Here is a 15,802-nt window from a genome sequence, read left to right as displayed (position 1 = left end):
AACAAAAGGGATAGGAGGAGGAGCTATAGGAATGCATCAAAAAAAGGATCTGGCTACGGCCAAACGTGTCACAAAATGAGCACAAAAGTTTGCACTTCTATTGACTTTTTTAACTTTCCATGAAGAGCAGGCTGAAATAGCATCAGGGATATCGGAGATTATAAGGAAAATCCTCCGCTCTTGAAAAAGGTAAAAATGAGCTAGAATAACCACCAAAGAGTTACCTACAATAATAGAGCAGCCAAAGCTTGAAACCGAACTGATGATAAGGCCATGTCCTTTTTCATTTCCATTATTTCTTTCTTTCCTTTTTCTTTTCCTCCTTCTTTCTCTTATATATATATAGTCCCTACCATCCGGTCTTTGTGTAAAAAAGATTAGATTAGTTTTACAGCCACTAATCAAAGTTTGATAAACCAACTAGATACATTATATGAAATTGAGATGAAAACACCAATTTTTTTTTTCTTCCGTCTTCTTTTTGTCAGTTTCTTCACTGAACCCATCTTCTTTCGACCATCCAGTTTCTCTCTTTCGCGTAATCTCTCTCTTTCTCTCTTTTCTCAAGCATACAAAACCCTCCGTTTCTTTCGTTTTTTACAGGGTAGAATATGGCATACAAAATCCTTTTTCGTTTTTTACAGGCAAAACTCTTGGTCTCTCTCTGCAAATATGGTGACCAAAGGACCTGCACTCTTCTCAGAAATTGGCAATAAAGTTTAGTGTTTTTCATATGTATCTTTTTTGCTGACGTGTCAATTATTTATTCGAGGCTGTAAAAATGGCATTTTACACAAAGACCAGAATATATATATATATATTCTGGTCTTTGTAAACAGCTGATTCACTTCTCACTCAGGAAAAAAAGAAAGTAACTCATTCTCAAGCAACTCAAAACAAATTATATAATAGTGCCATTCAAAGGGGGTGTTCACAATATCAACAATGTACTGTAAAACTAAAGTTTTTTTGTTGTTGTTGTGTTTTTTTTTTTTTTTTTACAGGAATTCACAACCATTTCTATTGAGCTCATGCCCCCACTGTACAAAAAAAAAAAAAGGAAGCAAAATGATATAACATTGGTTGTAACAAGATCCATCAAACCTAGAGAATCAAAATGTGAACTAGAGAGCAAGCATAAATTTCAAAATTCACGGATTCTGCACATGCCCCCACAATAAGATCACTACGAGGCTTCTTTTGACTGTCCACCCAAGATGCTATCTTTTCTCTCCTTCCAAATCCACTTCAGCAAGCTTGTGTTCTAAAGACTCTTCCACTACATCACCATGACTGTCAGGGCTGCCCTTCTTGTCATATTTCCTATCCAACTCTTCAAAACTTTCATTTTCTCTTGGGCCTTCAGTGTGCATTCCATCTTCAACCGTCTGAACCGCATGTTCCTCGGAATTTAACGAATCATTTCCACCGCCAGAGGATACGGCCTTGGGAGTAACTGGAATCCCTTCAATTGTAATCCTTTCAACCCCAGGGGAACAATTGGATTCGTCATCAGAAGAGTCAGACTCTGCTATACTACTTTCTCTCTCTGTCCCTACCGACGTCTCACCTCGAGATGTTTTTGATCCTTTCCGGGAAAGTGCATGCTTTATGCCACGAGCAGATTTCCCAGCCTGTTTTAGAATACTCTTTGCCATATCTTTCATATGTCCTTTGCTTGGGCTATCTGGACTATTCTCATCAAGACTTACATTCTCTTCTTTGGAATCCTTACCAGAGGCAGGTCCACAATGGTCGTCGTCCACAACAAATGTCACGCCAATCTCCTTATCATTGACTGCCCTAAGATTAATATGTGGGGACGGAACAGCCTCCGCGAAGTTGTCTGTGTGATCCTCCTTTTTGGGACTCCTGTGAAATACTGAACCTATCTTCCTTAGGCCTCTCCGAACCGATTTCATTGGACGCTTATCATCAGGATTTTCATCAGTGCTGCTGGTGTCATTTTTAGAGGATCCAGATGCCGCTTCATTAGGGATGCTCATGAAACCATTAGGCTCCCCCTGAATTTCGGTATCAATGCGCCGAGTCTTTCCTTTTCTAGGCTCCCATATTTGTGAAATTTCACTTCCTGGGTGATGAATCCATATCCCAGTATCTTTTTGCCCTTCAATATCAATGGGCTCAAAATTATCTGCCACTCTTTGAGACTTTTTTGATGATACAGATGAGAAAGAACCTTTGTTAGGAGTCTCACTCGCAAAGGAATTTCTTTTATCTTCCATGTTCAATGTTTCTTGGTCACATGGATTATCATCCACCTGTAGATATTATGTCGCAGATTATTATCAGACTCTTTAAAACAAACCCCCTTTTTCCCAATTATTCTTCGGTAGAATAAAATAAAACAAGAGAGAAAATGAACACAGTACCTTTTGACCGTCTTCAAGGACAGAAATTGCAAGATGCAACCTCCCCATTTTAATATTCTGAAGAGACAACCAAATGTCATGTCTCTGGCCATCCCTAAGATCATTAATGTTCAAACAACAGTCTCTGTAAATAGGAAAAGGGTTAGTATGTCCTATAAGGAATACAGCATTTGCAGAACAAGTTGTCGGGCATCAAGGAGAACAAATATATAGAAAAAATGGACCATTTAGCAGAAACTTACAATAATAGATCAAAGCCATCAGAACCACACAAAAATAGATCAGAACATGATGGTTGGTCACCAATTTGATGATTCAACTGTGCACCATCCAGATCCAGATCATAAAACATTTTTGCTTATTGTGATAAGCAATAGATGTAATGTTATATGTTTGACATATATTGGCAAGTGACTCACGCTCTCCAGGGGCCTTGAACCCAAGGCCTCATGTACTGCCTCATACTTGCTATGAGGGCTTGCAGTGCCATTTGACCGAAAGGCCTTTGGCAATATGTTTGTAATTATTATGAGCGCTTTCTTAGAAAATACATGTTTGACAGTAAAATATAGAAGTGAACATGAGCATATAACGGTTGAAATAGCATCAGAGGCCTCAAAAACATGTAGGAAGATATGCACACAAGCACACACAACACAGACAGAAGTAGATACTTGTATAATTTTATATTGAACAAACGATATATATATATATATATATATATAGAGAGAGAGAGAGAGAGAGAGAGAGAGAGAACCTTTGGTGCTTATTTGCCAGAAAACTAAAACAGACTGTCACACATTCTACTCATATATATAGCCCAAAAGCTAGAAGTATACCCGAGTATGTCATCGACAAAACGGTCCTTGTCACGAACTTCAAAAGCTAGTATATTGGGCGACTCCCATGTAATAATGGGAATCTTAAATTCCTCCTGCCATTTTGGAGCCAGAGTTTTCTTCTGCGTCTTAGTCCTGAATCTATAAGAGCCCAATTGACCTTTTACATATGGATCAGCCAATCCTGAAAAATTGCTTCATTTATTAGACACATACTGCCTATGTTGCGGAACTAATAAGAGAAGTATAGTTATGAACCAACAGTTAATCCTAGCGAAAATGGAACTAACCATTTAGGTCCGATGGTTTCATGTCAGATGCTTCAACAACAACTACTTTAGCAAATGCAACAGGCTCCTTCTCATCCACGGAGAACCAACTCTCTGACATTCAAATCAATGCATAATTGAAAATTTAGAAACACTGAGCATATATATATATACACATGCAAAGAAACAGAGAAGGATCACAAAAAATTTAAAAAATTAAAAAAATAAAAAATTGATAAGTAAAACAAAAGTTACTCAAAAGCGCAAAAAGGCGCAACCCAAGTATAAAACAAATATACAAGAGAAACAAAAACATCTAACTAATAGAAGAAAAAAAGTCAAGTCAAAGACAGTTGTCCAATGATAAAAAGTCTTGAAGAAAAAATCATTTAGTTCCACCATCGTCCATTTACGTTCTTCAATACTCTGATCATTTCTTTTCCTCCAAAGGCAATACATAATACAAGATGGAACCATCTTCCACATAACAGCATTCCGAAGCCTATCAAAATGCCCTTTCCAACAAGCAAAAATGACTATCACACAACTAGGCATAACCCACACCAACCTTACAAGGTTGAAGATAGTATTTGATAGGGCACTAGTCATCTCACAATATAGTAAAAGATGGTTCATTGACTCCCCACAATTTTTACACATACAACACCAATCAACTACAATAACATATCGCTTCTTGAGATTATCCATTGTTAAAATCTTTTCTAAGGTAGTCAACCAAGCAAAGTATGCCACTCAGTGGAGCCTTATTACGCCAAATACTCCAATACAAGGGAAATGAATACTATCATAAGGAACAAGGACATTTTAGTAAGATTTAACATCAAGCATTGCTCTTGGATGGTACCTAACAAAGCTTGTCTTTGCCACCTCATCTCAATCTGAAGGAGTACAACAAATTGAATAATGGGGTAAAGCAACCCACCTCCCAGTTGTGAGCCACTTTGAGAAAGATAATATTCCGTTGATGAGTCATTCCAAAACTCTAAATGATCTACCACATAAGCATTCATACAACAGGCCAAACTGAACAAGTCAAGAAAAGCTACATTGGGGGCATGATCGCCATATGTCATGCCTGAATCTAATTCTAGAGTCATCGCCAACCTCAAATTTAGTATGACTAGAAAACTCCCCCCCAGCCTCTCCTAATATTCTTCCAAAGCCCCACCCCAACCTACATGCTGCCATATTTACAATCCACAGCCTCCCTTGATAAGGCCTCTCTCTCATGAACAAAATGCCAAAGCCACTTCCCCAAGAGAGTTCGGTTCAATGAAAGTAAATTACAGACCCCTAACCCTTTTATTGGGAGCGGAGAACTGCACCTTAGATCTGCTAATCAAATGAAATTTGAACTCTTCAACAATACCATCCCACATAAAGTCCTGCAGCAACTTCTCAATGCGGCTGGCAACACCAACTGGAAGGGGAAAAGGAGACATGAAGTAAGTAGGCAGATTAGATAAAGTACTTTTGATCAAGGTCACCCTCCTGCCCTTTGACAAATACAACCTCTTCCATACAGCCAAACAACACTCTATCTCTTCAATAATGCCATCCCATATAGATTTGTCCTTAAATGAAGCTCCAAGCAAAAAGGCCTAGATATTTCATAGGTAGAGAAGAGACACTATAGCCCAAAATGCCAACCAAACCTTCCACATTATTGACGTTGCCGACAAGGACCAACTTTGATTTAGCTAGATTAATCCTCAAACCTGAACCACTTCAAAGCATAAGAACAAAGAACACAAATTTCGAAGATGATCAAAACTTGCCCCACAAAGTATTGTCCACAAACAAAAGGTGAGAGATGTTGAAGGCACCAATATTCAAAGACCTCACTCCCCCGTTCACCATAGCATGAATCATTCTACTTAATGTCTCCATAACAATAATGAATAGTAAAGGAAACAAAGGGTCTCCTTGTTTCAAACAATGAAAGCTACTAAAAAAATCTCGTTGGAGTGTCATTCACCAAAACATAAAAGTGAACAAAGAGATACAATGCTCTATCCAATTACACTATTTCTCCCCAAAACCGCCTCTCCTCAGCATATACTTAAAAAATTCCCAATTTACATGATCATAAGCCTTTTTCATATCCAACTTGCAAAGCACACGTCGATCCCCAAATCAAGGCACTCATTGGCAATAAGAACATAATCTATAATTTGCCTACCCTTGATGAAAGCATTTTGAGGTTGGGAATTATCTTCTCCACTACCATTTTCAACTTGTTAGCTAAAACTTTAGCAACAATTTTGTACACCACCCACAAAGCTAATAGATCGAAATTCCTTAATATCAATGTCCCCAGGTTTCTTCGGAATAAGAGTGATGAAGGTGGCGTTGAAACTTTTTTTTGAACAAACCTTTTGTGTGAAACCTTTTAAAATAAAAAACACTCATGATATCTGCTTTAAGAACATCCCAACAAATTTGGAACAACGCCATAATAGCTTGAGGCCTTTCCACCATTCAAGGCCTTCTACCACCTCAAAAACCTCATCTTCCTCAAAAGTTCTCTCCAACCAGATGGCCACATCCTCCCCATTGGAATCAAAGGAAAGGCCATCCAACTGAACCTTTTGGTGAACAAGCAATCGTAGAATTGCACAATGTGATTACCCATCTCAAATTGATCTGAAGAGGTTGTGCCATTAACCCCCAACTGATCAATGGAGTTATTCCTCGCATTCAAGTTGGCCATTCAATGGAAGAACTTTGTTCATTGTCCCCCTCTCTTAACCACAACGCTCCAATTTCTACCTCCAAATCACCTCTTCCAAAAGAGTAATCCTCTCCAAATCATTAAGCAATGTAACCTTCCTCAAATTTTCCTCCTCACTTAGGCCTCTCCCTTCCTCCAGGCCTTCAAGAACCTGTAAATCCTTCAAAATAAGATTTTTCTTTCCCTTGACAATACCAAACACTTCCTTATTCCAGGATTTGAAGTCAACTTTTAAAGCCTTAAATTTGCAGGCTAAAATATAACTCGAAGAACCCTAAAAATGATAGGAGGTCCACAACTATTTCACCCTATCTACGAAACCCTCTAAATTTAGCCACATGTTTTTGAACTTTAAGAATCTTTTACCTCCATGAAGACCCCCACAACCAAGAAGGATGGGGAAATGATCTATACACAGTCTAGGTAGCCTCTTTTGGGTAAAATTAGGAAATCGAGCTTCCAACTTGGAGGAAACAAGAAATCTATCAATTTTAGACCAAGAGGGACAATCTCTATTATTTGACTACGTAAAAGAACCTCCTACCAAAGGAATATCCATAAGCCCTGACTCAAAAATGAAATTTGAAAACACCACAATAGTTGTACTAAAGCGAGCATCACCCAATCTCTCATTAGGAAAGTGACAAATGTTGAATGCCTCCCAATGCACCAAGGCAAATTCCACCAGCTAATCAAACCAACCAACTCATAGAAAAAAGAAAAAACTTTTGTCACCATCATTATTAGGGCCATAGACACCTGCAGAAGCTCAAGAAAATTGATCAACGATGTTTCTGAAAGAATAGCCAACTGAAAACTATCCCCACACACACATTCACTTTTCGGCTTTTTCCACCACCTTCCTATCCCACATGATCAAAATACCTCCAGAGGCCCCCTAGAATCAAAACAAAACCAATCTACATGAATGCAACCCCACAAGCTGCGCACAATACTACACGACATAAACTCCAATTTAGTCTCTTGTAGACAAATAATGTCTACCTTCAATTCTTTGAATAAATTTTTACCTCTAAGGCGCTTCTCCCCCTCATTTAACCCTCTAACATTTCAGGATAACAGTTTAGGCTTCATGGGGCACTAGAGGTACCCCTTCCCTTGACCCTACTTTTGCTAGAACCTTCACCCGTAGAATCATAATTAGTAGAACAAGCCAATCTTTTTTATTCCCTTTCCCCAATTTTGGCTGATTTGGAGATGGAAACCCACTCCCCCAGGTTAAGATTCACTTCAATGGCTATTAACTGTGCAATGAATTCCTCCTCGAAACCATCACAAGATAATCCTACACAATGAGGAATAGCCTCCACCTTCTGGAGGACCTAACTTGAGGTTGTTGACCTCGAACATTCAGGACTAACAAACATGCCAGGGGGACAGCAATTCAAGGGCTCACACAAAGCACGAGCATGGATTACTTCTTTATAAACTACACCCAGCAGGTGCCCAGCCATAGATCCAGACTCTTTATCGCCCAAAATATTTGCACCCTCCCTCCATAGAAACCAACCCACACTCCTTAACCTTATTCAAAGAGCTCAAGTCCATATCCATATTAAACTGCCCTTTGAGTTTCTCTGGAATAGAAGACAAGGGAGGCAAATTCATCCCCAACAAAAAATTTTCACCCCAATTTAACACCATGGCCAATTCAGAAGAATTGGAGCTTACCTTATCAGCGGAGCTATCCTCACAAGCTGACTCACTGCCAACACCAGATAAGTCTCCCAGACCTGGAAAATTGGTGACAGAAACCATGCCAAGGGCCCAGAGCTATGCTCTAACTTCACTATAAGACCATCGGCGAATTCTGAGATTGGGGATGGGACAGAAGATTGCAACAATGTATCCACCAACGAAGAGAAGACACTTTCAGATACAAGCTTGCCACCATTGACCTCCAACGAAGGTAGAATGCCATCAACACAAAGAATAACACCATCGTCCTCTGAGAATCCCTCCCCCTTATCACTCAACTGCTCACTGGTTGGTTCAAAACCCATCGGCAACATCCTCGGAGGCCCATCAGAACCGTTGAGGCTCGGGCCTGTGCCAGCACAGCGCATGCAAGAGCCCAAGTCCGCCCTCGTAGTAAACACTAGCCCCGGCCAAAGATTTTTCCCTCCACTTAAGGATGAATTTGAACTTGGGTCACATCGATCGAAAAACCCAGGCTATCAAAGGGCCTTGCCTAAGATTCCCACTTCTTTTTTTCCAACCCTACTCCTTTCAACAAAGCTTAATACCAAACACCCTTCCTCTACCGAAACCACATATGTCTTGGCTTCAATGAAAAAAATTACTCGAATCACACAACAAAATGAACAGAAAGCTGGAGATAGCACCAGAATCGACGACCCAGCTTACACATCAGAATGCGCGAGCACTTGCCACTGGGAGGGAGAGCGAGAAAGAACAAGAGAGAAAAGTAATTTTTAGATGGGGGATGACAAATCCTACATTATGCCATCACAAAACTATGGTAATACTAAATCATATTTACCGATATTATTAAAAAACACACATACACAAACCATAGCAATTAGGGACTGTACAATGTAAACACCTGATATAGATTCTAGAAGAGCTTATCTCGAAAAGTGATTACATGCATGAGAAACAGAAGTCAGCAACCAGTTTTCTCTGAACCAGATGAAAGCTCCAAAATGAAAGCATTTATCCAATTAACTTCTCATAAGCTCTAAAATTCAAACCCAGCTTATCTCAAATTTAAATCATATTTTTCAATTTTGAACCCACTTTTCTTGGCCATCTAAGGGAATTTTAGAAAAAGTGTTTGTTTCATTAAACCGCATTTGTAAGCTTTCATCTTTTATGGAATAACCACAGTAACAAATTAAGATACAATACAAATGGTGTTAGTTTAAAAAATGCCAAATGCAATATTAATTGTATCAAGTTAGTGGCTGTCGTTTTTTATTGGTGAAGGAATTTTGAAAATACTTCGACAAAATGAATAAGGCTGAGCATTGCCAGCAGATAATCCACACATGTGAAGTAAATATCCTCAAAAAAGTAATGAATGAGTGTTAACAATTCTGAAGTTCTCTGGAGAAAGTTATGACTGTAGTGAATAATGACATCCATGGAGACGTAATCATTGTTGACATTATATCTACTCATCACAACGCAATGCATCATTCTTCCGAAATTATGTGCTAAGCCCAATGAAATTAAATTTCTGAGGTAAACTACCTGGCAGTGGTGAAGCAAATTTCTCCATGTCAATAACCAGCATATTGGGCTGCAATGATTGCCAACATTTAGATCTATAGTAATTCCTCACAAAAAAAAAAGGAAGTCCTAACATAAGATGAAACTGGTAACAACTGAATTCTGTGAAGTTAATGTTGATTTTCAGAAATATGTCTCACCGGGGTAACCAAAAATTTATAAAACGATGTTGTGGCAGTAGGAAAACAATAAAGAATAACTGGAAAAATAATTGAGCATCAGAGCCAAAAAAAAATTAACCTCAACAAGTGTCTGCTCAAAAGCAATGGATAGAAGCTTATCCTGATTACAAAGAAAAAAACAAATTACATAAAATTAAAGAAGCAAATATGCAAGTGAGACAGAGAAAGAAAAAATTGGAGGTCAAGCATTTAGTGGTTAAATTTAATTGACTTACTAGCCATCCTGCGATCCCTGGAACTTCTGTAACATCAAGACCATGAGTAAAGATAGGCTTGACGGTCATCTGAAAATATGGAGGCTCAGCAAAGCAAACCCGTAAACGGCTGATGAAAGGCCATGTGCGAAGGAACTTCACGCCAATCAAGACCTACAAAAGTAACAAGAGCATAGCCAAGTGCAATAAATAAGAATGGAAGATCATTTCATCTGGTTGCCATGGGCAAAGATCAACAATTCCATATATTCATTAAATTACAGTCACACACATAAAAAGAAGAAAGAAAATAAAATTAATGACTTCTTTTGAATCCCTAGGATAATTCTAAACAGTTTACAATTTTCACATAGTCAATCACTATCAGTGAACAACACCCCAAAACACACACTTGCTTCAGATGTTGTATAATGCACATAAATGATTTGGGCATGTATCGATGTCCAAACACTCGACACTAAAGTTCCATAAAGTAAAAATTGATGATAAAGTAGTGCAACTTAAGTTTCAGCAAGCACTCCAAAGCTAAATCACTGTTTGATTAAAGTAGAATAACCAACTCAGCAATGTCCTACATTATTTAGCAAACGCCACATCCCCCTAACCAGATATCAAATGCTATGAGGAAAGCTGATAATCTATTCATCTACTTACTGGACATCGTTACAAAAGATACAATGGAATAGAAGAAACCAAATCATAAAACTACTTATAATATCATGAAGAATTCAATACCATAACCACCCACTACGAACTAAAGTACCCAAACGATCACAAGACAGATAACCAAGCTGGCGATGTAATAGATTATTCAAAGAAGAAGAGGAAGACACCCACGCACACAAGCTTAGGCAGAGTTCCAACAAAAATACAAGGTATACATGCCAAAAATCCAACAGATACAACAAATGCAACTGAAAAAGAATCCCATTAATGGTTGTACACATAGAACTCTATCAGCAACACCTATTATATCATATAAGCTAAATATCATCCAAACAGTTACAGTAACCAATCAAAAACCAGAAGTTACAACAATTTTATCTATGATATTAGATCTCATGGAAGCACAAAATAAAAAAAGAGTACTTTGCATCTTGTGCTAGTAATTTGTAGTCCTTATTTGCAAGTCACTAAATAATATAAAAGATTTCTCTTTTATGGAAGAGTGAAAAGAACAATTTGAATAAAATGTAATCTTTTGATCTATAATTTTTTAAATCTATTAAATGTTGTTAAAGTATACGCCTTAGAGCCTGTTTGAGATTTCGTTAAAGGAGCTTAACAAGTACTTTTAGTGCTTAAAAAGTTGTGCAAAGCAAAAAATTAGTCCGTCTGGTAAAAAACTCAAAAATTAATTCTTTGACTGTTTTACTCCAAAAAAAAGGCTAAAAGCTTGAAATTGAAACTTTTTCTAAAAGCTCTTTTTGAATATAATAAGCTCTATTTCCCAACACAATCTCAAACATGCCCTTATCGCCTATTGTATTCGATTTTACACTTAGGTCTCATTTGGTTCGCAGAATAAATATTCCATTAAGAAAATGAATAGTTATTACTAAGAATATAAGAAAGTGAAATGAAATAGTTATTCCTATTATTTAGTTTACTAACAACATACATGTTCTAACTGGAATTGAATCAAAATTACTAAAATTCTCACATTATTTATTTCTTCTCTTTTTTCAACCAAAAAAAAAAAAAAACACTAGAAAATAAAGTGAGTGGTCGTCCACCCACAGAAGCGGCCGGGGTGGTGCGACCACCCCCAAACACCTCGAGGGACCACCACCACGGTGCTCCGAGGGAGGTGCGACCACCCTCAGCCTCTTCTGTGGGTGGCTGTGGCACTTTACTTTTCAGGTTTGAAATAAAATGAAAAATAATATAGGTGTTTTTTTTTTTGGAAAATACAGTCTATTCTTTAAGGAATAGATATTCCTCTCATTTTTTAGAGGAATAGGTATTGCTCTTCGTAAAGGATCGTTATTCCCACGGGAATAACCATTCCTACAAATAGGCCCCTACCAAACTAAAGAATGATTATTCCATAAGAATAGTCATTCAATTCCCGAGGTCTATTCCGCAAACCAAACGGAACCTTATACTTTGCACTGGGAGTATTTAAGTTTTCCTTTTATTTTTGTTGATTATAAGCTAAAACTTTTGCTTTTGACTTCGATGCTCCAAGATGAAATTCCAGGCTTTGGCCCAACTTGAGTTCATAATGTAAATCCTATATCATTATACATGCCTACTAATATTCATGCATACAAACATGTACTATAGGTACACTAGAAAAATACATGTTTATGCATGCAAAATAAATATATGCTTTGCATAAATTAGAAATAACATGTTATCCACTACCTAAAGTCATTCAATTTCAGTAGCTACAAGAATCAAGGTATATGTAAATCTTACAATTACATTCTGTAGTGCTTCAATGAGAGATATCTAAGTCCATACCTTCCCTTCAACGTGCATGCCCGTTATATGCAACTTTGCCACCATTCCAAATCCCAACCTTTTCCTTAGCTTCACGGAAAGTATTGCACTCATATCTTCAGCTGTGACAAAATTCATCCCTAATTCCAAAACCTGCAATTATTACACCACAGAATCTCATTTTGGCTGAAACCTGTAATTGCAGCCACAAAGATCACATACATAGACAGGAGTCCAACATGATAGAGTATGTACACACCAAGTGGTCATCATCACAAGACTGGCGGAGAACCCTCATTTCTGTGAACATAGGTGGGTTTCTTCCCATGTACAGGTGTTGAACCACTGCCTTCTTCTGTAAACGTATTAAACACCGTCATCCCATCAATAACTGACAACATACAAGCATAATCACCAGAGAAGCAAGTTACAAATGGTTTCCTACACATACATCAAATTGCAAAGAAGCACCTATTTAAGAGATTTATTAATTTATAGTGATATATTCAATTATTTATTAATTTACAGTAATATATACAATTCTCTGAAAATTACTCAAACAAAGTTAAATGCTAAAAACAACCAATATGCCTCTAAACCCAAAGTTAGTCCACATTACCCTTTCAATCAGAATTTTTTTTTTTTGATAAGTAATGTAGTATATATCAAAAAAAGCGCAAAGCGCCTCTAATTACACAAGGAAGTATACATAGGTAACCCAACCAAAGCCCGAACACCAAACACCCTAAAAACCGAAGAAAACCCAAAACTAAAACCCGCAAAAGCCTAGTAACAGCCTCAATCGGAAATTAATAGATTCACAGCATGATTGAAAGGTAGATTAGTACATGCCTCATGAAATGGAGGTCACCCATTCAAATTTGTAGTGAATTAAGGAAAGTACTAACTACAACTATGCTATTACCTCAAAATAACTAGTCAATTTAGAGATTTCCTAAAATAACTTATAAAGCCTAGTTCCACCTAGTAAGTAATGTGGAACTCAGCACCCATGAGCATCTTTATAAACCACTCACTCTATACAGTACCAAGGTATTACAATCTCCACCCGTTAAACTCGTTAAGGGCACATCATGTAATGTTCCAGTACCACACGGCGTTATTAGGTGGTTTTGATATCATTTGTAATGACTCAAGAAAAGCGCTAATCATATTTACGCTAACACCCCAAAATGACTAATCAATTTGAAGCTTCCCTAGAATTACTTATAAAGCCCAGCTTTACTTACTAAGTAAACAATGTGCGACTTAGCATTCATGAGTATCTTTATATAAAACCTACTTTATATAAGCTACTCATCTTCCCAATATGGAACCGGAGTGATGCAAAACCTCATATTCCCCCCTATGGTCAAAAAACTTATGAAAAAAAATGAGTTGTCCCAAGACATGCACTTGCTTATACAATGATACATGACACTGATGCATGTTAAAACCATGAGTTACTGCAACTTCAAGAAAATTTAAATTGAATTTTTAAGTAACTCAGAATATTTAGGCACCAAAAGAAAATATAGCAATGAAGACCAGTTGAGCAAAGGTCACACCAAGCCACCAGATTCATTCATGGTGACTATATTTTGTCTAAAAAAAGCACTTGGGACCAACCCAATGAAACATGTAAAGCATAGTATCGGATATATAATATTGGAAGACGATACATACGACAGTCCATGGTTTGTACTTCTGCAAGAACCAAGGTATGATGGGCAGGAGAATCTTCTGTGAAGTAATTTCCTCCATACATATAGGCCATATCCTTTCAACTGCATGATTCAACCACCGCACGGTTTCAGAATCAGAAAGCACCTGAAGTCAAAAAAGAAAGTAATAAAGCATTAAGAATTAAAAGTTTTGTTCTACACAATACAGAGGGGAAGAGGGCTAAGAGGGAGGACATTTCCCACCCCGGTTAACTCTCTAACACAGTCATAACAAGAACATCCAAGAAACACAATAACATATTGTTTACTCATTGCTGAGAGTTCAATTTGAAAATTTCATTCCGAGAAATTTAATCAAGGTGGGTCTTATTCTTTGTTTGAAATTTAAATTTTTTATTCTTTATTTTCATTTTGAGAATCAGAACAACATAATTCTTAAGGCTAAAAGGTTTCGCGCTCTATAATTACATTAATCATCAATCCAGTTAAGACTAAATGATAACACCCTTTAAAGAAATAATCACAATTAGAAATGAGAAAAGAATGGATAGAAATAAAATTACCCTTCTCTGATTAGCTTGTTTTCTTTCTTCGAATTGTAATTTCCTCTGCAATCTTGTAACATACCGCTCATTAACCTTTCAAAAGATAAGCAAAAAAGCATGTTCAATAACAAATTCCACACCCCTTCAAGCAGCTACCAAATAATAAGCAATCCAAAAATCAAAAAACCAGATCCATCACAGAAAAGCAACTTACTCTCCTCACTGAAAACAAACACAACAAAGAAAGATATCAACTTCATGTCTTTACTTTACTTTGATTCTCAAATCTAAAGAAAGTCAAAGGCCATATCAAAAAGTAAAAAAGCGAGTTCTATACAAAACCGATCGATAATGCAATTACCAAAAAGAGATAGACGAGAGACACGAAGTAGGCGACTGGGTTGCACCAATTGAAGCAAGAAAGCAGCCAAAGGCATAGCAGCACTATCCCCACGTGATGAATTATCGACACCTCCGTTATATCCATCTCCTCTTCCTCCAATCCCGCCTCAAAAACCGCTTCCTCCACAAACGCCTTTGCTCTGACTTAAACTCTCCAAAGAGCTCTCTCTACCACCCACGGATCATAGATCCCACAACCCAGATCATTGAAACGTGGGATTCAAGAAACCAAAGGCCAGATTTCACACTTTGACTAACGGTTCAAATACCATAAAAAAAAATAAAAATAAAAATAAAATAAAAAAACCAACAGAAAACAAACCAATGTCAGAGAACAACCGGTGAGAGAGGGAACAGATGCTGTCGACACGTTCAACCGACCCGTTTTGAAGTTCACACGTTTTACTACTGTCACGTGTCATTTGTGTGTCCTAGGCGTGTCGGCTTCGCGGGGTTGTGATTCAGTGGACACGCATACACGGAATGACGGCGGTGAGCCTACCAGCAGTGGAGCCGTCAGATTTCTTCGGGCTCCCCCTCCAATCATGGGGTGGTTGCGTGGGAGCAGGTAGAATAAGAGAAAAATAGAGGTGGGTGGGGTCCAGTGCAATTAATGTGAATAAAATATTTACATGATAAGGGAATAAAAAATCGGGCTTGGATTAGTTGGTGAGGTGGCGCTTCGTTTAACGGATGGGTCCGAATCCGATGGAGGAATGCCGACGGGATTGTGGGTGGGTCGTCGTCGTTTCATACGTGCTTGCATGGGATGTTTTTTATTTTCACACTCGTC

At 37.8% G+C, this 15,802-nt stretch overlaps 1 protein-coding gene across 2 annotated transcripts; it reads right to left on the bottom strand.

Annotated features, from left to right (window-relative positions):
- Positions 1-876: 876 nt before the first annotated feature.
- Positions 877-15,363, bottom strand: LOC132175030 (C2 domain-containing protein At1g53590-like). 2 transcript variants are annotated; one of them, XM_059586830.1, is made up of 13 exons: positions 15,349-15,363; positions 14,969-15,262; positions 14,626-14,700; positions 14,064-14,207; positions 12,637-12,732; positions 12,399-12,530; positions 9,930-10,082; positions 9,773-9,814; positions 9,494-9,542; positions 3,523-3,615; positions 3,233-3,416; positions 2,394-2,517; positions 877-2,282 (listed from the first exon to the last, which is right to left on the bottom strand). In XM_059586830.1, exons 2-13 carry the CDS (start codon positions 15,092-15,094, stop codon positions 1,221-1,223), a joined length of 2,280 nt encoding a protein of 759 aa, XP_059442813.1. In that variant the 5' UTR covers positions 15,095-15,262; positions 15,349-15,363; the 3' UTR covers positions 877-1,220. The 2 variants fall into 2 exon arrangements, with proteins under 2 accessions (XP_059442813.1, XP_059442812.1); XM_059586829.1 differs by having other exon boundaries at positions 14,969-15,363.
- Between the last annotated feature and the right edge of the window lie 439 nt (positions 15,364-15,802).

Source organism: Corylus avellana, chromosome ca3 (assembly GCF_901000735.1).
Source record: "Corylus avellana chromosome ca3, CavTom2PMs-1.0".
Lineage (NCBI taxonomy): Eukaryota > Viridiplantae > Streptophyta > Magnoliopsida > Fagales > Betulaceae > Corylus > Corylus avellana.
Note: the sequence above shows the minus strand (reverse complement) of the source record. Positions and strands in the feature narration are given on the sequence as shown.